Source organism: Typopeltis vanoorti, chromosome 8 (genome assembly GCF_054136105.1).
Source record: "Typopeltis vanoorti isolate ZY-2024b chromosome 8, IOZ_Tvanoo_1.0, whole genome shotgun sequence".
NCBI classification, from domain to species: Eukaryota; Metazoa; Arthropoda; class Arachnida; order Uropygi; family Thelyphonidae; genus Typopeltis; species Typopeltis vanoorti.
In genome coordinates, this window is record NC_143556.1 from 20195050 (window position 1) to 20219405 (window position 24356).

A 24356-nucleotide genomic window follows, 5' to 3' on the forward strand; every position below is an offset into this window, starting at 1 on the left:
TCTCAATAAGATATGCTGGAAGCTGCTATTGCAAGAAATGCCAATGCAACTGTTGAAGATTTAGCAAAAGATCTTAATTCATCATCATTTGCAAGAACTTGGAATAGTGTCTAAGCTCGGCAAGTGGATTCCTCACGAACTGATGAACAACAGTCAAAGAGAGTGCATCAAATCTGCATTGCTCTTCATTGTTGAGAGGTTCAATCTACGTTTTTGGTGGGATATGACTTTAAGAATTGAACTCTTGCAACAAAACAAAACAAAACCATCACGGCTGAAGTATACTGTGAACAATTGATCGATTGAATGAAAAACTGAAAGAAAATAAGTGTTCAGAGGGATAACGAATTCTTTGATAATGAATTTTTTGAAGTAATTCATTATCCCTCTGAACACTTCTTTTCTTTCAGTAGAGTACCTGCTAAAGAAATTTTGCAGTACTGACTTGATTGTAGAGAACATGGCTTAGAGTTGTGTAAGAATGTGGATAGCAAAAATGTGGGGCCAACATTTTATTGCTGGAGAGCAATAAACGTGGAATGGGTTGCTAGGGGTAGTTTTGAATACTCTCTCTCTTAGATCAGTTAAAATTGAAGGATGTACAGATGGATGGTTTAATGTTGGATCAGGTGTAAGGCAGAGTTGTTTGTTAGCTCCTCTTTTATATCAGCTGCATTATTAAGGAAAGTAGCAAAAGAAAGAGTGAGAGAGTTAGAATGATTAGTCTTTTGCCATGGTATGACAGTGAAATGTTTAAAAGGAGGGCCATAATTGCGAATGACTTTATGTGTGGGTTATGTATGACGAGTGGTGTGGAATTTGTGGACGTGTGGAGTGAGTTCGATGGGCGAAAGGATCTGTATAAGATGGATGGCTTGCATTTGAATGGTTACGGTGTAAGAAGACTTGAGAAAGTGTTGGTGGATGTGCAAATTCAGGGAAACTAGATTTATTAAGGGGGGGGGAGTAGATATACAGTCCTTAGGGAGGCAGTTGAATGTATGAATGAATATAATAAGCCCGAGTGAATAAGGACAACAAATCAGAATGGGATAGTTAATATAAGGCATCAAGGTAGGGTTGGGCTAATGGGGGTCTTAAATTCATGTACACTAATGCTAGGAGTATTGGGAACAAGAAGGAAGAGTTTTTGGCCATGGTTGGCACTTCCAGACCACAGGTTATTGGTATTAGTGAATCATGGCTGACTGTAGATGATATAGCTAGTGGGATTGAATGTGATGGGTATAGTGTGTTCAGGAATGACTGGGAGAATAAAATGGGGGGAGGAGTATTGTTGATGATAGCTGATGAGCTACAGCCAAGGAGAATAGAAGTTGAATTGCAGGATGAGAAAAGAGCACATTTGAGGCCATTTGGTGTGATATTGTGGCTAGCAGAACTAAATATACAATTGGGTGCTGCTATAGACCAAGTGATGGAAAAGATGGTGGTGACAGTATGCACAAGCAAATAGAAGAAATGAGTGGAAGGAGGGTGATTATTATGGGAGATTTTAACTATGGTCGCATTGATTGGAGTGAGGAGAGGATACACGGGAGGAAGGAATTGGATTTTATGCAGTTATTAAGGGATAACTATCTGCGACAGCATGTAATGGAAAATACTAGGGGTCAGAGAGTGCTTGACCTAGTAATTACATCTGAGGATTTGGCTGTAACAAATATGACCACATTGCCACCAATCGGTGAGAATGATCATAGGGTCTTGACTTGGGAGGTGGCTAAAGGTGTAGAATTTTCAATTAAGACAGGGTACATGTGGAATTATCGGGCTGGAAAGTATGACAAGCTTAGGAGTTTGATTGGTTCAGTGCCATGGCATGTACAACGGCAAGGACTAGAAGTCGATAGTGCATGGGAGGTAGTTAAGAAGTGTTTGCATGAAGCAATGGCTGACTGTATACCTAGAGTCTGAATAATAAATCAAGTAGGGGTTAAATGAATGAATAACACCATTAAGCTTGAGCTGCAAAAAAAAAGAAACAACTGCGGAGGGAATTTAAGGAGAAAGGTGACTGGCAGGCACACGAACGGTATAAAGCGCAGGCCAGAAGGGTAACGAGTGTGGTAAGAAAAGCAAAAAAGGATTACGAAAGAACATTGGCCATGCAGGCTAAAGAGAATCCTAAACAGTTTTTTAGATATGTAGCAAGTAAAAGGGAAAATGTACATGGCAGAATGATTTTAAAGAATGCCGATGGTAGGGAGGTAACTGAATCAGTTGATATAGTTGAGTTACTGAGTGAGCACTTTGCAAGAATATATCATCCAGGTGGTGACATTGCAGAAACGAATGTACCAGTAGATTATACGGGAATTGTGGTGAATGAAGTGGAGGTGAGTAGTCTATTGCATAACCTCAATGTCAATACATCTGTGGGATTGGATGGTATACCAGCTCGTGTTGTACGAGAAGCAGCTAAAGAATTGTCAGTACCCTTGACCATTTTGTTTAATTCGAGTCTCGGGTCTGGGTTAGTCCCGTTTGGGTGGAAAGGGGGGGATAGTTCCACTGCATAAAGGTGGTTCCAAGACTGCTGTTGTAAATTACCGACCGATTAGCATATCAGGAATCATTGCCAAGGTCTTAGAGAAATTAGTCAAGAAAAGAATACAGGATTGGATAGATGAAAATGGGATATTGTATGGGGGACAACATGGTTTTGTGAAGGGTAGATCATGCCTCAGTAACTTGCTCACGTTTTATAACACAGTGACGGCTGAACTGGATAGGGATAATGGGTTTACAGTAATACTACTGGACCTTGCCAAGGCTTTTGATAGGATACCACATAGAATCCTAATCAGTAAACTGGAGCAGATGGGGATAGATATAGGGTTGGTGAGATGGATAGGAGGGTGGTTGAAGGAGAGATACCAGAGAGTGGTTTATTCAGGAGTGGAGTCTAAAAGATGGCTTGTGACTAGTGGAGTGCCACAGGGCTCTGTTCTTGGACCATTGCTTTTCAATTTTTTCATCAATGATATAGGAAAGGATTTGAGAGGAAGTGTTCACTTGTTTGCTGATGATGCAAAGTTGGGTAGAGCAATTGTGAGTGCAGAGGATGTCAAAATTTTACAGGATGATTTGGACAGTTTGGAGGACTGGGCTAGGAAAAATGGATGTCAATTTAATGTGGCAAAGTGTAAGGTTATGCACTTTGGGGTGAAAAGAATAGCAGCAGTATATCGCATTGGTGGAACCGTACTCCAGGAGATTGATGAGGCCAGGGATTTGGGAGTGTTGGTGGATAGAATTGAAGTTTAGGGGCCACATTGCAAAAGTGACTAAAACGGCTCACCAAATCACTTGGCTTCTGAAAAATACTTTAACATGCAGAGACAAACAAGTTGTTGTTCCTCTGTATTGAGCCTTGATAAGACCCCATCTGGACTACTGTGCCCAGTTATGGGCAGCAGGGTTTCTTCGTGATGGGGAGGAAGTGGAGAGGATCCAGAGACGAGTGACCAAGATGATAGCAGGTCTGTGGAATGAACCTTATGAGAATAGGTTGAAGATTTGTGGGTTGCAGAAATTGGTCGATAAGCAAAGGAGGGGTGATATGATTGAGACATTCAAATTACTGAAGGATTTCTATGAGATTGATCCAGAAGATATTTTTGAAAATATGACTGGTGGTTGGAGGACTTGGGGCCATAAATGGAAGCTGGGAAAGAGCGTGTTTGGCAAGGGTGTTAGAGCTAGGCTTTTTACTTGGTGAGTAGTGAATGAGTGGAATAAGCTTCCAGAGTCTGTTGTGGGTGCTCCGACCGTTAATGAGTTCAAGGCAAGGTATGATAGATATTGTGTGAATGTCGAATAGTTGTTCTTGACATGATGTTAGGGCCTCCCTCGATGAGTCTGTCGACTCCTTGGAGTTGCCCGGAACAATAATAATAATAATAAAAGTGGTATTAAATCTGATATTCAAATTGGAGATATTAAGCTTTGCCCTTTATTCTGTGCTGATAATATTGTCCTCTTAAATTTGCTAAAATTATTTAAGAGTATTTACCAAATTAATTGCTTTTACAAACTTGATATGAAAATTATGAAAATAGGCAGAAAAACAATACATCTGCTATATTTTCAGTAATGAGAACCTGCAGACCGGCTACACCATTTAGATGTGTAAGAACAATTTTAGTAAAGAAGGCAAATTACTTTCTGTATTCAGTACCTGAAAAATTGTAAATTCACACCATAAATGTTGACTCCATGGAGGGTGTAATAATAATAATGTGTATACATAGATATTAATATCTTGGTCGATAAGGATTACATAATTCAGAAACCCTATACATTAGAGTCTAAATGTGGAACTTTTTCAAGCCACTTCAGACTTCCAGTAAATAAAAGTGGTTTCACACCATAAACAGATTGTCAGAACTAACATGTTTACACATTCATCTAAGATGGTATGGTCACTTAAACAAAATGGGAGATGAAAGATAAATGGCAGAAACGATTGAAATTAAAAAATCCTAACTACAATTAACCTACCTATATCATGGTATTCCAGAAGAATACGATGATATATGTAGGTTGATGTAGTTAGGATGCTTTAGAAGATCAAAGGTAATCAAATCAGACCTGAAAAAATAAGCCAGCTTGTAAGAAAGTTGCTGATCAAAATAACTAGTAATGGAATATTGCATTAAACTGTTGGTGCATCCCATCCCTTAATAACACACACACCATAAATTGAGAATGAAAGTATTATAGTAAACTCAACAGATAAGAAGAAAACATAAATTTGTCATCATCCAGAAAATTTTGTAGTGTTTTAATCATAGATATATATAATGATTTGACCATACTATAATGATTTTGACTTCAAAATGTCTGTCTTTGGATATTATACTGTTCACAAGATACATTGGTTCAAACAGAATACCCAAAGAAATCATCAACAATTTATTTTGTTGTGTTATTTTTTATATAATGTTTTATTTTTTAGAATGACTTGTCAAAAAAATAAATACATGAATTAGAGACTTCTGGATTTTCATATGATAAAAAAGGTAAAATGCTGTATACAAGAACATTAAAGGTGAATACTCAAAATTATTAATGAAATCTGTTTTTTCAAGTCAAGTTATAAATATGTGTTAATAATACCATTAAGAGATTCAACGATGACTTCTAAGGCCAGAACAGGCCACTCTATGCCAAAATCCTTGACAAGCACGATGACGATGATATACATATTTTTTTAGCCAATGTATTCTTCCTATATTGACATATGGCAGTCAAATATGGACACTAAATTCAAAAGAAATTCAGAGATTAAGAATAATCCAGTTTAGTATGGAAAGAAATATGCTTGGTATCACAAAAGGAATATGTAGATAAGAAATCAAACCAAAATCTCTGACATCATAGGAAGAGTGAAACATCTGAAGTGGCAATGGGCTGGGCATATTGCTCAAGGACAAGATCAACAATGGACAAAATAAGTACTGTATTGGATTTCACAAGAAATAAAACGACCACGACGCCGACCTAAATCACAGCGGATTATTGATATCATCAGATTTGCAGGAGTGACATGGGAAAGGAGAGCCATGGACAGGCAGTGTTAGAGTAATCATGGAAAGGTCTTCATCCAGCAGTGGATTGACAATGGCTGATAATGATGATGATTTTTATTTATTTTATTTTATTTTTCTAATTTTTTACACTTATTCTGCATATCTAAGTATAATGAAGTCTCCATGCTATGTAAGTCTTTAGAGTTGGTATGTTTTTGATCAACTCTCTGGAAGGAATAATAATGTATTCACTAACCTGCAAAAATATCTCAAGTGCTAACAAAATTAAATAGGCTTTTAATACCAATGCTAAGGTTAAAAAAGATAAAACCGAAAAACTTCCCGTGGTGATAACCATTCATACTTTGCCAAGGAAACAAAAATAACTATTTCACAATAACTAATGCCATTTGAAAATACCAGGTGGCTCACCCAACAAAGTCTAGCAGGGGAAAAAAATAAAAATAAAATATATATATAGATAGATAGATAGATAGATAGATATATAGATATAGAAAGAGAGAGAGAGAGATTTTTTTCATCATCATCAGCAGTTTCCTGGTATGTACCCTCAAGGGATAGACAAGCTTAGTTATAGAATGTTGTTGAATAACTTATTTTAATGGTATTAACAACACCAAATGAACTATTTTATAAAAACAGATGTTTATTAACTGGCTTATATTTTGATGGATTTGAAACCAGCATCAGCAGAGCATAAAGCAGCATGTTATATTCTTCCATCTAATCTTGTGTGAAGGAGTGTCCAAAGTGTGGTCTGCCATTCCTGATTTGCCATAATAATGGTAGCAAACGTACTTTTTATGTTCTCCAAGGCAGATGTTAATAGATCTTCATGTCTGCTCATAGTAGACCGAGTCATAATTACAAGGAACTTTATATCCTAAGACATTCTAGAAGATGGTGTTTATCCTTAGGAGAGTGGATCAGAGTTGCTAATGTAATTTGGTTTGATGTGGTGCGAAGGCCATGTTTTATTAGCTTTTGGTTATCTTTTCTGATGTACCTCTGACATAGGAAATAGTGGTTTTGTTCTTGTGCATTGGAGGAGGGAGAAGTAATGGGGTTATATAGTATTTTATCTATTTTGTAGGAATTGTAGCCATTGGCCAAGAAAGTGTGGCATATCTATTTTGTAGGAATTGTAGCCATTGGCCAAGAAAGTGTGCCATAGATATTTAAGTTCTGTTGAAAGAGTTGTGTCATTAGAACAAATTGCTCTGGCTCTGGGTGTGTGTTTTTAGACTACCATACTGTTGGGCTGGATGATAATGTGATTGTTTATATAGATATCTTCCTGTGTGTGTGTGTGTGTGTTGGCTTTCTGTAAATGGAAAAATATAGTGATCCTCTGAAAGGCAGGCAGGTGACTAATGTGTCAAGAAAAGACAAACTGCTACTAGATTCTTTTTCTACTGTGAAGTGAATTTTGGGGTATTGGCTGTTTAGGTAGGTGACAAAAGCATCCAAAGTATCTTGTCCATGGGACTAAATGGCAGCCACATCATCATTCAAAGTGTAACCGCACTAGGGGCTTGTATGAGCTGTGGTAAGTATTTTGTTTTCAAAGTATTCCATGTAAAAGTTAGCTTGGGGAGGGACTCATGCAATACTATTAATCTGTTTACAGATTTTTCCTCCCCATGTAAAGTAACCTGTACATTGTAAATTTGAGTAATTCAAAGATATCAGGGTGAAATTTAGACTATTAAATTAAGAGTGTCTATTAGTGGTACATTAGTAAGTAAAGAAGTGACATGAAAAAGTGACATTGCTGCTAACTTCCTATCAACAGTTTTCCTATAAATTAATCTGTTATCTGTGAAGATTCCAATATTATCAGATCTTATATTTTTTTCTAAGGTACTTCTTACTGTATCAATCCATCTGATGTTGGTCTTTTCTTGCCTTCTTGGCTTGCTAACTTTCTCTGTTTAAGTGGCCCCATACCAACTGGGATTAGCTCTGCTAACAATGTCAAGTTTATTGCTAATATCCTCATTTTTAATATGACAGTAATATTTAATTTTGATGTCACCCTTGGTTTGTAGTCTTTGATCAAGAGTTATTTCTAACCCAGCTCTCAGATCCATGAGTTAAAATTGGTTTGAACACTGTCTTGTATACAGCTAGTTTAGTGTGTTGACTAATTTCTCTCTTGTTTCATATAAATTTATTCACTTGACTTCCTTTGCTAATTTTGCTGTTTCCAAATTTAATTTGCTATCTTTAACTAAAAATTGTGCCTAACAATTGTTTTACTTGTTCTCTAGGTACTCCATTCAGGATGTAGTGAATGTTTTCAATGTTTCTGCCTATTTTCATTGTCTTTGTCTTTTTGCATTGCTGGTTTTGATACCATATTTATTATAGCAGTCATTCAGTATAGTTAGGGAATCCTGCAGGTTTATCTGGATTTATTTAGGAGTATAACATTATTTGCATAAAGTCAAGAGCCGAGATTAACATCTCCAATTTTGATATTAGGTTTAATACCACTTTCCTTCACAATGTGATCCATATGGATAATGAGTAATGTACACATATGTCTCACACTTGATTTAACATCAAACCATCTTCCTGTACATCTTTCAGTTTTAATTGCTGACTTACAACTCAAATATAGACTTGATTGATATGTTTCATTTTCTCTGTATAATTGAAGCATTTTGAACTAAATCTACAAACCTTGTTATATACCAATATTTGTGAACTATTTGTCTTAAAGTGCAAATGTGATTTTAACAACCTTTATTTGGCCTTAACCCAGCTTGTTCTTCCCCAAATTTCGTTTCCACAATTTTTTTTTTAACTTTTACTCAAGTATACTGCATACATCTTGACTAGAACACTCAGTATAGAAATTTCTCTTTAATTCTCACATTCAGTTTTATTTCTTTTTATAGATGGGTACAATGAGAGCTCTACTCCGGTGATCTGGAATTTAATCCTCTTTTCTGAATTATGCAGTGTAATCACTGAAAAACTTTTATATCTCCATATTTGAGCATTTTTGATCAAATATTATCTACCTTTCCACATTTAAGGATTTCATGCCTTTTTTTCTGCTTCAACTTTTTTTCTGCTTCTGCTTTCATGATTGCATTCCTGTTTTTTTAAACAGGAATGCAATCATGAATTTATGTTTTTACCACCATACTGTCACTCGTTATTTCATTTAGCAATCTTACAAAGTAATTACTCCTGGCATCTAGAATATTGTTAATTTCAGTTTTCATGTCACCTTTGTCACTCCTGTTCCTTTTACATTATTTGTTTCTCCTTTTCTGATCTTTTCAATAGCCTCTAGCATATTTTTACCACCTTTGTAATATTTATTTTCTAAGTTCTTGCCAAAGTCCTTCCAAGCTAGTTTTGAACATTGCTTTGCTTTCTTATATTTTTCCCTGTGTTATCTAAGAGCACAAGCTGACTTATTTGCCAGGAACTTTTGATATGCTTTCTTCTTTTCCTTGACTACCTCTTTCACTTCCTGAGTACACTATGGAGTTTTTTTTTTTATTATTATTTATTTATTTTATTTTATCATTGCAGGCAATCTCATCATATGCCTCTCTGGCTGACTGACTCTCTAAGGTTTGGTTCTTGTGTTCAAACCTCTTTCATTTTTTCTTGAATAATGATGTTTGTATATTTGAGTCTACAGTTCACCTCTGAAATCTGTTCAACTTTCATTGGTATATGTTGTGTCCTCAACCAGTGGGGAAACATCACTGTCAGCAATACTATAGTTAATGAGACTTCTTATTCCTTGCAACTTCTCTCTGTGAATTTTTTGCACATTTTTATGTTGAAACATCATAGTGTTAGTAATAACTAGTTCATGTCCTGAACGGAAATCCAGCAGATACTTACTGTTATTTTAGCTTTGTCTTTTCTCCAAATTTTCCTAGAACATTTTGATATGTCTGGTAATCATTTCCTACTCTGCTGTTTAGATCTCTAACAAGGACCAACGTTTCCTTATTCTTTGTGTCGGCTGCTTTTCTAATACTGAAAAGTTCCTACACTTGTTCCTTAGTAACACCTTCTGTAGGGCCATAGGACAAATAAGTTTCATTGTCCAATTCCTCATTCTTATATTTGCCCACATCACTCTACTTGATATTGCCTGCCATTCAAGAAAATTATTCTCATATTCAATAACGTTTAAGGAAAAGAAGGGCTAGCTGTAGAATACTGCAGCTAGCCCTTCTTTTCTTAAATGTTATTGTCTGAATATAACATTTGTATTTGTTGCTTAACTAAATCTCACCTCTTTTTGGTTTCTTTATTTTGTTAAAACCTATTATGTTAATCCAGTACTTATTTCTTTTCCATTGATACTTCTTTTGCTGATGGTGCCAATCTTGAACTCTGATAATATTCGGTTAGAATTTGCTTTAGTAGCTGAATTTTCACTCTTCATCCTGTCTCCCCGACTAAAACAACCGAGGTTTTATACATCTGTCCTGATGTTCAACCCAAAGTTTTCTCATGGTGTGCTATCATTGTATTTTGTTTAAGCTGATAAGAATACATTTTGGTTGGCTAAATCCCAAATTGCGATCCTATTGTCTTTTATTCAGTATATCTAGGTGCCTGTCAGGGTGCACCATGAGAAGATGAGGATTGAACATCGAGTCAGAGGTCCTGGTTATTTCTCTGCATTTCTTGAAAGGCTACATGGAGGCTTCCTTCCAGTTATCCATCTTTGATCCTTCTGCACCCTATGTATTTTTTAAATATTAAAAAAATTATTATCAATATTATCATCATAATATTGATGAAATATTGCACATGTGGGTTTAACTTTTCCCAGATCATAAGATCAGATAATTTATTTGAATAAAATTTAAACTAAATTTGGAAGTAAATTGTCAACAGACAGCAGGCAGGCAGTTACTTGCCTCATTGTGAAGGGAAATAATGCCTACCATAACAAAACAGCCATGTCATTATTTTCTTTACTATGCTGCATATTATAATTGTTCAATATAAAGAATTTTATTTGATTTTATTAATATTATCTTGTTTTCATTAAAGTTTATCTTGATTCTATGAAAATTAAAAATAATTAAATTATCATCATCATCATCAAATTCCTGCCATGTACCCTCAAGGGGTGTACAGGATATGACAGTACTACATGAAAATATTACATCATTACTAACTTCCTATCTACAATTTTCCTCCAAATCAGTCTGTTACTTGTCAAGACTCCAACATTATCAGATCTTATATTTCTGTCGTCTAAGGCACTTTGTACCGTATCAATCCACCTATATCTTGGTCTTCCTCTGGGTCGTTTTCCTGCCAACCTGGCAGAGAACACTTGTTTTGCTATTCTTTCCTCTCCCATTCTATTTAAGTGACCATACCACCTGAGATTAGCTCTGCTAACGCATTCCTGGATGCTGACAATGTCAAGTTCTTTCCTAATATCCTCATTTTTAATATGATATTGCCATTGATGCCATCTGTTCACGCCTCTAATCTTTCTCAGGACTCTCACATCTGCGGTCTAGTCTTTGATCAAGTGTTTTACTTCTGACCCAGCTCTCAGATCCACAAGTTAAAACTGGTTTGAACACTGTCTTGTATACAGCTAATTTAGTGTTCCGACTAATTTCTTTCTTATTCCATATGAATTTATTCAATTGACTTCTCACCATACCAGCTTTGCTGATTCTGTTGTCTATTTCTATATTTAATTTACCATCTTCAGTAAAAATCGTGCCTAAGTAGCTGAAATGTTTTACTTGTTCCGCAGGTTCTCCATTCACAACACAGTTGACATTTTCAATGATTCTGCCTATTTTTATTGCTGACCTTCATACCATATCTATTACAACAGCTATTCAATTTAGTCAGAGAATCTTGCAGACTTGTAGCGGATTTATTTAGAAGTATAACATCCGCATAAAGCAATGAGCTGACATTAACATCTCCAATTTTGATATCAGGTTTAATACCACATTCCTTCATAATGTGATCCATATAGATAATGAATAACAGAGGGATAATGTACATCCTTGTCTCACACCAGATTTAACATTAAACCATCTTCCCGTACTTCCTTCAATTCTAACTGCTGACCTACAACTCAAATAAAGACTAAGTATTGCTTGATATAATGCCCCATTGACACCATATAACTGCAGCGTATTGAATAGCTTCTCTCTTGGCACCTTGTCATATGCCTTTTCCAAATCGACAAAACTTAAATACAGATCTTTGTTATATTCCAATGCTTTCTCGACTATTTGTCGTAAAGTGAAGATCTGATCCTGACAGCCTCTATTTGGCCTGAATCCAGCTTGTTCTTCACCAAGCTTTTCTTCCACAATTCTTCTCAACCGTTTCTCAAGTATACTTCCATAGATCTTGCCAGGAACACTCAGTAGGGAAATACCTCTGTAATTCTCACATTCAGTTTTATTTCCCTTTTTATATATGGGTACAATGAGAGCTCTACTCCAATCATCGGGAATTCATCCCTCTGTCCAGGCTTTCTGAACTATGCAGGCAGCCACTGTAAGACTCTTATACCACCATACTTCAGCATTTCTGGTCGAATATCATCTACACCTGCTGCCTTTCCACATTTCAAGCCTTTGATGGCTTTTTCTACTTCAAGTATGGATATGTATTCCTGACTGCATGCCTGGTCAGTGTTTTTTATCACTGTGCTGTCATCACTGCTTGTTTCATTTAGCAGTTTTTCAAAGTAATTACTCCATACTTCAAGGATATCTTTTTCTCCTGTTTTCATGTCACCTTTATCATCTCTAATTCCTTTTACAGCACTCTTTCCTCCATTCCTAAGCTTTTTCAACAACCTCCAGAATATTTTGCCACCTTCTTGATATTTATTTTCTATATTCTTGCCAAAGTCCTCCTATGACTTTTGTTCAGCTAGTTTTACACACTGTTTAGCTTTCTTACATTTGTCTCTGTATTCTGTAAGAGTAAAAGCTGACTTATTTGCCAGGAACTTTTGATATGCTTTCTTCTTTTCCTTCACTGCCTCTTTTACTTCCTGTGTCCACCAGGGAGTTCTGATTTTTTTTATCCTTGCACACAACCTCACCACATGCCTCTCTGGCAGAATCAATCAATGTTTCCTTCAGAGTTTGCCACTGAATCTCCAAGGTTTGATTCCTGTTCTCAAACTCTTTCATTTTCTTTTCAATAATCTTTCTATATTTTAATCTACAGTTCACATCTGAGAGCTGCTCAACTTTTATTCGCTTTAAAACTTTCTTACATGTTATTCTTTTCATTTTCAATATGAAATTCAATTTTATCCTGCTCAAGACTAAATAGTGATCACTTCTAATTTCAAATCCTCTGTACACTCTGGTGTCCTGCACCAGGGAGAAAACATCACTATCAACAATAACATAGTCAATGAGACTTTTCTTATTCCTAGCCTCTTCTCTCCATGTGAATTTGTGTGCATTTTTATGTTGGAACATGGTGTTAGTAATAGCCAGTCCATGTCCTGAGCAGAAATCCAACAGAAATTGCCATTATTATTAGCTTTGCTCTTTTCTCCAAATTTTCCCAAATTATTTTTGTATGTCTCGCAGTCATTTCCTACTCTGCTATTTAGATCCCCAACAAGGACCAACTTTTCCTTTTTCATTTTGTCAGTTGCTTTTTCTAAAGCCTCAAAAAATTCCTCCACTTCTACCTTAGTAGAACCTTCTGTGCAACCATAGGCACAAATAAGTCTCATTGTCCAGTTCCCCATTCTTATATTTGCCCATATTACTCTACTTGAAACTGACTGCCATTCAAGAAGATTAGCCTCGTATTTTGTGTTGAATACTATGGCTACTCCTTCTTTTCCTTGATTGTCATTGCCTGAATATAACATTTTGTATTTATTGCTCAGAAAGATCTCACCAGTTTTGGTCTTTTTTGTTTCGTCACCCCTATTATGTCGATCTGGTACTTATCTAATTCCTCAGCTAGCTCCATTTCTTTGCCATTTAGGCTTCTTACATTGATAGTACCGATCTTTAACTCTGGTGATGTTGAGTTGGGGTTTGTTTTCAGATTTGTTCCAGTAACTGACTTTTCACTGTTCGCCCTGGTTCCCTGGCGAAAACAACGTTGGCCTTGTTTAACCGGGTGACGCCCTAGCCGGCATGAAATTTTGTCATGTTGTACCATCATTTTTTATTTTGGTTTAACAATTTGGTCGGCTAAATCCCAAATTGCCAGCCCATCATCGTTCGTTCAGTATCAAAGTAGATACCCAACAGGGTGCACCACAAGAAGGTGAGGATTGGACATTAGGTCAGAAGCCCTGGTTGGTTCTCCGCATTCCTTTAAAGGCTATGTGGAGGTCTCCTCTCAGTTATACAGCTTTGACCCTTAAGCACCCCAAAAAAAAAAATAATTAAATAGGCACCATAATTTCTTATTCATATATAGGGCATAATAGACAGTTAGGTGTTTTAATTTCTTTATAGATACAAAGAATATGTTTATTTCTGAGTTTCATTGGGTATGTAGAGATTTGTTTTTCACATTTTAGAATAGTAGAACTGTCTGCATCATATTTTAATCCAAAACTTGGCTTTGGCCACAATTTCCACAGTACTTACATAGATATTCATTAGTTTGATCAAATAGTTAATCCTGTATTCATGTCTGATTTTATATATATTTTTTCTTCAGACTTGTCAAACATTACCAGTTATTCAAGAAACTAATAGTACCAGCTTTCCACCAGTACCTGTTTCAGAATTTAAAGTAGTAGTGGACACTATGCTTCAAGGATTGGGACGATGCCTGAGAATATTAGGAATAGATACTGTTATTTTAGAAGATTGTGATGACCATGATAAAGCAGCAAAGGTCCAGTATCATAGTTCAGATATTCATTCAGTACTGTACTATAAATAGGCTTTTCAAAATCCCTAACCTAGTGATAATGACTAAATTTAAACATATGAGGAAATGATTTGAGAAAAGCAGAAATGGGTGCTGTTTTGCAATTCTATTCTTATATAGACCTTGATCTGACCACAGTAGCAAGGAAATTTGCCTTTCGGATAATTGAAAGGTCAGATAATGAAATACAGTTACATGGTGCTCTGCCATAAGTTAGTTGACATGTATAGTTCAGTTAATTGAAGCATTGTTCTTTTGAATGTTGGATAAATGGTAGATTACTATATATTTATCCTACACATAGTTATCTTTAACCAAATTAAGTAATTTCTTTGATAAATTTAGTATGCAAATGATCACTAAAAAAAAAAGACTAAAAAAATTATGTCAGCAGATAGGAAAATAAAAATAACATTAACTGCATTCTCAGTGTCCTATAGAACAAGTACTGTAATAAGTTTTAATTCTTAAAGTGCAATTTTTAGTGAATACGGTAAACTAAATACAGAAGTAGATAATGAAAAAAGTAACATTTGTGTAGTGGGAAGCCAAATGAATAAATTTAATATATAAAAAAAAATGAGAGAGAGAAATTAGGAGGAGAGAAAAAATAAAATAAATAAAAAAAACTAGCAGTATATATGACATTGTCCAAACAGAATCTTAAATCTGAGAGCCATCCCAAAAATAGAAAGCTCCTCCAGAAATTTAAAATTAGTAACTCAAAATATACTCTTGGAGAATATGAAGAGAATAAATAAGAAAGCAAAGTTATATGTAACAATAGCTAAACAAAACCTGCGAGATGTTGGAATGAATCATTATCATCAAATTCTCGATGTGGTGTATCCTCAAACATTTACCTACTTACTACTTATCACCACTTCCTCAAAATTAGTCTGTTATCTGTCAGTATTCCAGCATTATCGGATCCTATATTTCAGTCTTCTGAGGCACTTTTTACTATAATCAAACCATCTGGGTCTTTTTCTTACAATTCTAATAAAAAAAAAATTTTTTTTTAATTGTTATGCTAACCATTCCTCTCCCATTATGTTTAAGTGACCATACCACCTAGGTTATCTTTGTTCACACACTCTTGAATGTATTATCATGTCCCTTCCTAATTATCTTTACTGGAGATCCCAGATGACATAATAATGTCATCTGGGATCTCCAGTCTATGATCAAGTATTTTATTTCTAACCCAGTTCTGAGATTCTTGTAGCTAAAATTAGTTTGAGTACAGTCTTGTACAAGTATATGACTAGTTTAATGTGTTGACTTCCTGCCATACCAGCTCTGTTGATTCTGTTTTCTATTTCCATTGTAATTTGCTATCTTCACTAAAAATTCTGCCTAAATAACTGAAATCTGCTACTTGTTCAATAGGTTGTTCATTCAGAATGCAGTTGATGATTTCAATGTTTTTGTCTGTTTTCAGTGTTTTTTATTGCTGATTTTCATACCAAATTTATTACAACAGTTATGCAGTTTACTTAGGGCAGGGTTTCCCAAATTGTGTTTTGCAGAACACCAGTTTTCCACGGAAAGTGAATAAGTGTTCTGTGAAATATTATCAAAATTAATACGAGCCTGGAATGGTTTTAAATGCTGCGACAAGTTCAAACATGTTTGAAAATCAGGCGCTCTTCATTTTGTGTGTGGATTGTGCTATTAAGGCCAGTGCGCTGGCCTTGACACCCTGGAAAAAGAGGAAAACAATATCCTCCCCTTCCTAGACACACTAGTCACCTGCCAACCTGATGGTACCTTGGTTTGCTCAGTTTTTAGAAAATCCACCCCCCATATAGGCAGATACATTCACCAACAATCCCACCCCATCACAACAATATGGAGTTATTAAGACACTATTCAACAGGGCTAAACTAATCTGTTCAAATGACCAAGCCCTAACCATTGAACTAAATCACATCTTTAACACTTTCTCAGCCAATGGCTACCCCCCCCAAAAAAAAAAAAATACTAAAACCAGATATCCACCCCCCCCCCCCTTCACAGAAAAGATTACTCTAAATCCATCACCATTCCCTACATCCAAGGCACCTCGAAAAAAATCAACAAAATCCTAAAAAAACATGACTTGTCCACTTGTTACAGACAATATAGAAAATTGGCATCCCTTATCTGCTCCACTAAAGACCAACCACTTCCCCTAGACCTACCTGGTGTATACCAGGTCCCTTGCAGGTATAAACTGTCCTACTTTGGCCAAATAGGCAGGACAGCAAATATCAGAATCTCAGAACACAAGGACTGCATCTGATTTCACCAGTACAGCCACTCTGGGCTTGCAGACCATGCTCTGGATACTTGCCACAGAATAAAGTGGAAGAAAGCCACAGTAATACACCACAGCAAGGTTCAAATATGGAAGACTATTCATGGAATCAGCCCTTAGGAACATGCCAAACCTCAACAAATTTGGATGCATGAGACTGCCCCAAATTTGGGAAACATTTATCAGAAGAACTTCAGCCCAAAGGCCAAGAACACTTAATATAGCCCGCTAGGGGGGCACCATCAGGACTTCAGGAAAACGGTAACTTCCTCGCTTTGTTTCTCATTTGCTGTTATGTAGTACTTGCGTGCACGTCTTTATCTTAAGTTCCCATGAAGATGGCAACGTGACATTGCCGAAATATCGGAAAGTATATATTAAAGTTGATTTAATTTATATTTCTAGTGTACGCTGTCAATTCCTTAAGTATTAATCATCATGTTTAACCACAAGAATATATATATAAAAAGATAAGCGGAAATTTGAAACGTTTTGTGTCTCTTCATTGTTTTGAAACGTCCAACAATGTGTTTGCCTTCATGAGACAAACACATTGTTGTCTCATGTCTCGAGTCATCAGAATTGAAGGAGAACCTGCTTACCAGCTCGGAACTCAGGGGATTGGGCGCCAGAGGAACAGAGCCCCCCCCCACTAGTATATATATAATAGGGAAAAAAATCCTTAGTCCATCCTTGGTACAGGTTTACAAAGAACTTTTCATGAACAGGAGAGTCACAAAAAAAAAAAAAAAAAAAAACTCTAACTGAATCAGTTAAAATGTTTCTTCAAAGTCTACCACTGAATTTCCAAGGTTTGGTTCTTGCTTTCAAACTCTCTAATTTTTTTTTTTTTTATTGAATAGTATTTGCATATTTGAATCTGCAGTTTGCCTCTGAAAGCTGCTCAACTTTGTGCAAGAAAGTTTTAAAAATAATCATTTCTTATTTCATATCCTTTGTATACTCTTGTGTCTTCTCTCCATGTGAATTTGTGCGCATCTCTATGTTGGAATAAGGTGGTAGTGAGGACTAATACATGTCCCTAACAGAAATCCAGCAAGTACTTAGTACTTACCATTGTTATTAGTTTTGTTCTTTTCTTCATTTTCCCAAAACATTTCTATATGTCTCATAATCATTTTGTACTCTGTTTAGATCTCCATCAAGAACCAACTTTTCCTTTTTCTTTATGTCAGCTGCCTTTTCTAATATCTTGAAAATTCCTACACATCTTACTTAGTAAACCTTGTGTGGGACCATAGGCACAAATATATCTTATTGTCCAGTTCCCATTCTGATATTTTCCCACATCACTGTACTTAGTATTGTCTGCCATTCAAGAAAATTATCCTCATATTTTTATTGTAAAATACTACAGCTAGTCCTTCATTTTTCCTAAACATTATTGCCTGAATTCAGTGTTTTATTGTGTTTTCCCTTAGAAAATTAGTGTTTTTATTATTAAAATTAGTATATTAGTGTACATTTTAGTGTTTAATAACATATTTTTGTTAAGATATTGCAGTATTAAATATAGTTTAAAATGTCACCAAAATCACACAAGAAATGTGATGCTAAGAACAGTGAAGTGTAGAATAAGAAGACTTGCCTTGCTAAGGAGGTTATTGAAATGGATTAACCTCCAGAATAGCGAAGTTAAAGCAGATTATTAGAGAAACAATGTGGGAAATACAGAAAGTCAAGTGGTGTTTGAATGAACATAGGGAGGAAAAGAAATTTAAGCAGCAGAATATGAAACAACAAAGCATGGAATCAAGTAAGTAACGTTGGTTGTAAAAAGAAGGATATTATGGTGACTCCATCATAAAACATGCTGTTGATGAGTGGTTTATAACTTCAAATTTTCCTGGAGCAAAAATTAAGAACATAGCACATGCAACTGAAAAACAGAAAAGAAAAGTAATAAGTTAAATATGAGAGAGGATATGAAAGAGTTGTTGGAAGAAGTGAGAGTGAGAAAGTGAAAATAGTGAGTATATTACCTTGCTATGACAAAAATGAATTAAGAACTGCTATGATGGCAAACAATTCAATGCAAAGGCTGTGTAGAAGGAATGGATGTGAGTTTTTGGACATGTGGAGTGAGTTTGAGAGAAGACTTGATTTGTATAAGAGAGCCTACACTTGAATGCTTTTGGTATCAGGAGTCTTGAAAAACTAATAACAAGTATGAGACCTAACACAGTCATGGAAATTGAACTATAATGGGAGGAATAGTGAGAATATGTGCATAAGAGTGACAATGTATAAATTATATATTTAGTTTAATTATTTATCCAAGTGTAAGCAAACAAAGTTTGTGCCTGAAGTATCTTCAGGACTGGGGCAACTCATGGCAAAGGTGGAGTAAGTTCTCATCACTTTCCTTAGTATTCCATAATGCAAAGCACATCTCTTTGCAGACATGTATAATGCTATGCATTATGGGAAGGGTCACTACCCAGACCGGTTTTGACCTTTATTGAGGTCTCTTCAGTGGGAGCCAGACCCAGAGGTGATACCAAGGTTGATGCAATGCAGTACTCATATTTTCATATGCCAGTTGGAAAAAGGTGTGACACCATATTATTAAATTACTCTGGAAGTTTTAACTGAGGCTCGGCTGTTGCTATTACCCCCCAGATGAAATATGAGCGGCCTTACTCAGTGATGGGGTGAGCCTGCCACGGGGTAGAGCCAACAATGAGTTTTGATCCTGCGGGGTCACTCATTGTTGGGTGATCCAAGAGAACTCACGAGTTTTTGGAGAGGTAACCCTGCACTTAAACAGGTAAAACCAGTTTGTGTAGACTGGTTTTCCCTGTTTAAGTGCAGACCCTTCCCATAATGCATAGCATTATACATGTCTGCAAGGAGATGTGCTTGGTATTATGGGATACTAAGGAAAGTGATAATATATAGACATGTCTACACAAGAATATTATATTTTAATTTGCCAAATATTTCAGTCTGAAAATAACAGACTATCTTCAGTGACTACACAGGAACAGTTTTTTTTTAAACAAGGTGAAATACCAACAATTGATCATTCAAAAGTAGAACGAGCCACGTGATGTTATATCGCTAAGTAAAGAGAGGAAAACATTTTTTATCAGAGTGATGATTAAATTAAAGATATTAATTCACAAATTCATATAATAATCTTAATTTATAAATAACATTAGACTAATGTAAGAATTAAAGTCTTAATTTAAAAAAAAGTTATATACATGTTAATGTGTTATCCTGATTAAACTTTCCCATATTTTTGATAAAGATATACAGTCATTTCGATTCAAGTCAGGGAGATTGTAGGAGGCGAGTCTTGGACCAGAGGATGTTGTGGCTTGTCTCTATTCCGTGCTGAGCCAATCCAGAATAATTGGATTTGTTGTGCTGAAGGTATGATTGATGTTCCTGAATTCTTTTTTCTATAGAGCATCCTTTTGTCCAAAGTAGGACAGATTACAGTTTCAAGGAACTTGATACACACCAGGCAGAGACATAGTTGAGGATTTATCTTTAGAAGAGGGGAAATAGGTGGATATTTTGTTAATAGGCATATAAGTGGCTGTTAAATCATATTTCTTGAATTCTTGAAATTGGTTCTGAAATCCCGGAAATATAAGGAATTGGAACTCAATGTATTGAATCTGTGTTGTTTTGGATTGGCTTGTAAGAATCGAATAGATGTTGTGTACTCTTTTCGGAGAAGCCATTTAATATCATGTGGTGTTTGATAGTTGAAAGTTCTTTCTGTAATTCATGAGGAGTTGAATAATTAGTTCTGGCTGGTTGGATTAAACATTTTATGATTCCTGATTTTTGATAAGGATGATGAGCAGATTGTTTGAGAATATAATGTCCAGGGAAGGTGGGTTTTCTGTAAACTGTTGTTAGAATACCTGAAGGTGAACAGATGAGGAGGATGTCTAAAAAGGATAACTTGATGTCTTTTTCAATCTCCATGGGGTAAAATCCTGTATAGAAGGATTTTTATACAAAAATACCTAATATACCGATTTTACTGGTAAACAAAATTCACTAAAAATACTTGTGGGTTAATAGAGCAATTTCATATTTTTTAAAATAATATTTTTTATATATTACTGAATATTGTCACCTCAAAAGGTATTTGTAAAAGAACAAATGAATATAAGTGTAAGATAAATTGTCTAAAGAAACCTCTTAGTCACCAGTAATTCTAGACAGATTAAGGTATTAACTAATGACCTGGAGCAACTGCAACCTCGAAGGTCAACATTGCAAAGGGAGTTTCCCCACCTTAATGCAACAACCGAAAAAAAAGGTGGCAAGTGTAGAACAATGTAATACCCAGGGGATTAATACGTAGCAGAACCCAAGGACATCGGAGAAATATAAGAGGGGGTTTGCTACGGCGATAGGGGCTTTTTAGTGGTTCCTTGGTCAGTGAGAAGTTACGAGGTCACGTGAAGTTAAGTACTCGAGAAGGCGACGAGGTCAGCAAGGGTCGAGTAGTTACCGGAATAAGATGTACTTTACAGCGACGGAGTTTTGCTAATCATCATAGAAAATGATGCGCTATCACCATCGGAGACCTGCATTCCAGATAGAAAATTGCTGCGGGACTGACACATCTAAGATAAGCTGTTTTAGAAGAAATTAAATGCCGATTTTCCATGCTGGCACGTTTCTGATGTTCGCTAATATTAAAATAGGATTTCACAAGCCCCAGAAGAGTTACCCGAGTTCAATGCTAAAGTCGGACTGTAATAGAAGGAAGTGATTTCAGGGATCATTCAGAAAAGACCAGACATCTGTTCAAAGTGAGATCTTTCCTTTGTTTAGCTAGAAATAAAAAGATTGTGATGATGATTTAATTAAGGGACTTGTTTTATAGTGATACTTGAGGACTTTAGGCCTTATGCTGATATTTGAAGTATTTTGTTATTTGTGAGAGAAGGTCTGGCTAAATTTTAAGGTGAACCATCTTGTATTTAATGTTATAGCTATTGCCTAAACCTGCAGAATGTTGTGTGAAAATTGATCTGAGTATTACCAAGGTTAACGAGAGAAAATTATAGACATGTGGTCTTATTAACTTAGACATATTCATAGACATAGACTTATAAACATAGTTGTGATTTGAACCATAGAAGCTAATTTACTTATTACTTAAAATTGACCCATTGTACATTTCATTGATGTTAAATAAATTGTTTTCTTGTTTAAATAATATAATAAATTTAGTTTAATCCTTTATCCAAGTGTGAGCAAACAAAGTTTGCGCCTGAAAGTATCTTCAGGACTGGGGTAAGGTGGTACAACACCGGGGCAACTCGTTGCAAAGGTGGAGCAAGTTACCGACACTCCTGTCTCAGTATCTCCTATAATGCAAAACACATCTCCTTGCAGATATGTCTAATGTTATGCATTAAGGGAAGGGCCTTGCGAATATGTCTAATGCATAACATTAGACATATCCGCAAGGAGATGTGTTTTGCATTATAGGAGATACCGAGACAGGAGTGTCGGTGTCTTGCTCCACGTTTGCAACGAGTTGCCCCGGTGTTGTACCACCTTACCCCAGTCCTGAAGATACTTTCAGGCGCAAACTTTGTTTGCTCACACTTGGATAAAGGATTAAACTAAATTTATTATACTCTAACCATGTGAAAAATAAACTTTCAACATCTTGTTTAAATAACTTGCCTGATTTCTATTTCCAATGCACTTCTCATTAATTCAAATCTGTGAGCCTTAAGGTAGATATTGCCACGACTGCATAACAGAAAATTTAAGTTGCTAGATTTACATAGAATTAAGAGAGTAAAGTTCCGTGTGGTTTACTGTGTGTTATTTTTCGGAAGGAGATTCAACTCCCACCCACGAATTTGGTGGTGCAGCTGGAAACTAAATAAATTTTCCAAATTCAGTGAGAATAAACACCAGTGGGTCAGACAAAAAGATTGGCTCAGGCCTGAGGTGATTTCTTTGTTCTGTAAGTTTTGCACACGTGAGCTTTATATTATTTGCAGCCATAAGTCAGATGTATAACAAGGTAAAGAAGGAAAGTTTAAGTAAGATAAAGTAGGATTTTAAAGGGAGATTTAAATAAAAGAAAATAAGATATAATAAAAGATTATAATAAGACGTTATTATTAAAATTAACATATTTAACAATGGTAAACTTAATACGAGGATGTAAGGAATTGGTTCTGGCTAAAAAGGAAGGTAAGGAATCTGTGTTATGAGGCCATACTGAAAAGATGTCGTCTATATATCTCACCCAAAAGGAAGGTTGAGGGAATATAGATGAGAACAGGATGTCTTCTAAATGTTCCAAATAAAAGTTGGCTAGAGCAGGTGAAAGTGGACTTCCCATGGCTGTTCCTTCCACTTCGTTGTAGAATTTGTTTTGACATTAGAAATATCCAGAGTGCATCACGAAATCAAATAATTTTATAATGTCTTGTGGGAAGATGTCAGCAAGTAATTGTAAAGTCTCTTTGAGAGGTAGATTAGTATATTGAGATTCTACATCGAAGCTCACCATAAGATTAGTAGGTTGTAATGAGATATTTTTTAATTTATTTAGGAAATTGGAAGAGTTTTTCAAAAAGGAGTGTGATTTGCCTATATGTGATTTCAATTATTTCGCTAAATATTTGGCTATGCGATGAGTAGGTGAATCAATACAGTCCACTATAGGACGAAGAGGAATATCTGTCTTGTGCATTTTAGGTAGACCATAAAATCTTAGGAGGTCTTGCAAAATGAGTTTTTAGCCTTTCAATCGTATCTGCATCCAAACTTATCACCTCATCTAGAAGGGAGTTTAATTTCTTCAGTTGTCTGTTGGTGGGATTGTGATTAAGTTCTTAGTATGTTGAGCGATCTCAAAGTAGAAGAGAAATTTTTCTTCTATAGTTTGAAGAATCCATAATTACTGTCGCTTTCCCTTTGTCTGCTTTAGTGATGACAAGGTGACTGTTGCTTCTTAAGGAATGTAGCGATTTCTTTTCAGAAGGAGATATGTTGGAAGGAGGAAGCTTGGCTTTAAGTAGTGTAGAAGCAACTTCTAGGCAGAGAGAATTAGCCTTTTCACTGGAAAGATGACTAAGGTTCTGTTCGATGTTAACCAGGAAATCTAGATATGGAATCTTTTTAGGGACTATAGCGAAATCATGTCCTTTTGAGAGGATGAGTGTTTCACTACTAGTTAAAGGCGACTGGATACGTTGACGATTCAGTTATCTGGAACTTGGAAAGGCTTGATTTGTTTAGAAACAAGAATATTATATTTGTGGTTTAGATGTTGATTCTGTTTTTTACACGAACGTTGTATAGAGCGTTTAGCCACATTAAGAACTAAGTTTGTGGAGATAAAGGTCTAGAGATCAGAAACTTGATGAATGTTAGTAGCAAGACCATGTTTAGCTGATCTGAGTTGGTTACGGATTAAAGCTAAACTGGTGTTCCTGTAGATATTATGAGCTCCAGGAGATTTGATGGTTTCTTCAATCTTAGCGAAATTAGAAATGATCTTGTTGTTGCGGCATTTTTTCAGAAAGATGATCCTC

The 24356-nt window shown here is 35.7% G+C and overlaps 1 protein-coding gene across 6 annotated transcripts in view; it reads left to right on the plus strand.

Moving 5' to 3' along the window:
• Positions 1-24356, plus strand: part of LOC150103803 (exonuclease mut-7 homolog) — a 317319-nt gene that overhangs the window by 227082 nt on the left and 65881 nt on the right. For 5 of the 6 annotated variants that reach the window (XM_090396546.1, XM_090396545.1, XM_090396544.1 and 2 more), the window contains one exon: positions 14274-14453. The exons of the other annotated variant lie outside the window; for it this stretch is intronic. In XM_090396546.1, coding sequence (XP_090252672.1) covers positions 14274-14453 — 180 coding nt within the window. The remainder of the gene's footprint in view (positions 1-14273; positions 14454-24356) is intronic. 6 annotated transcript variants of the gene reach the window in all.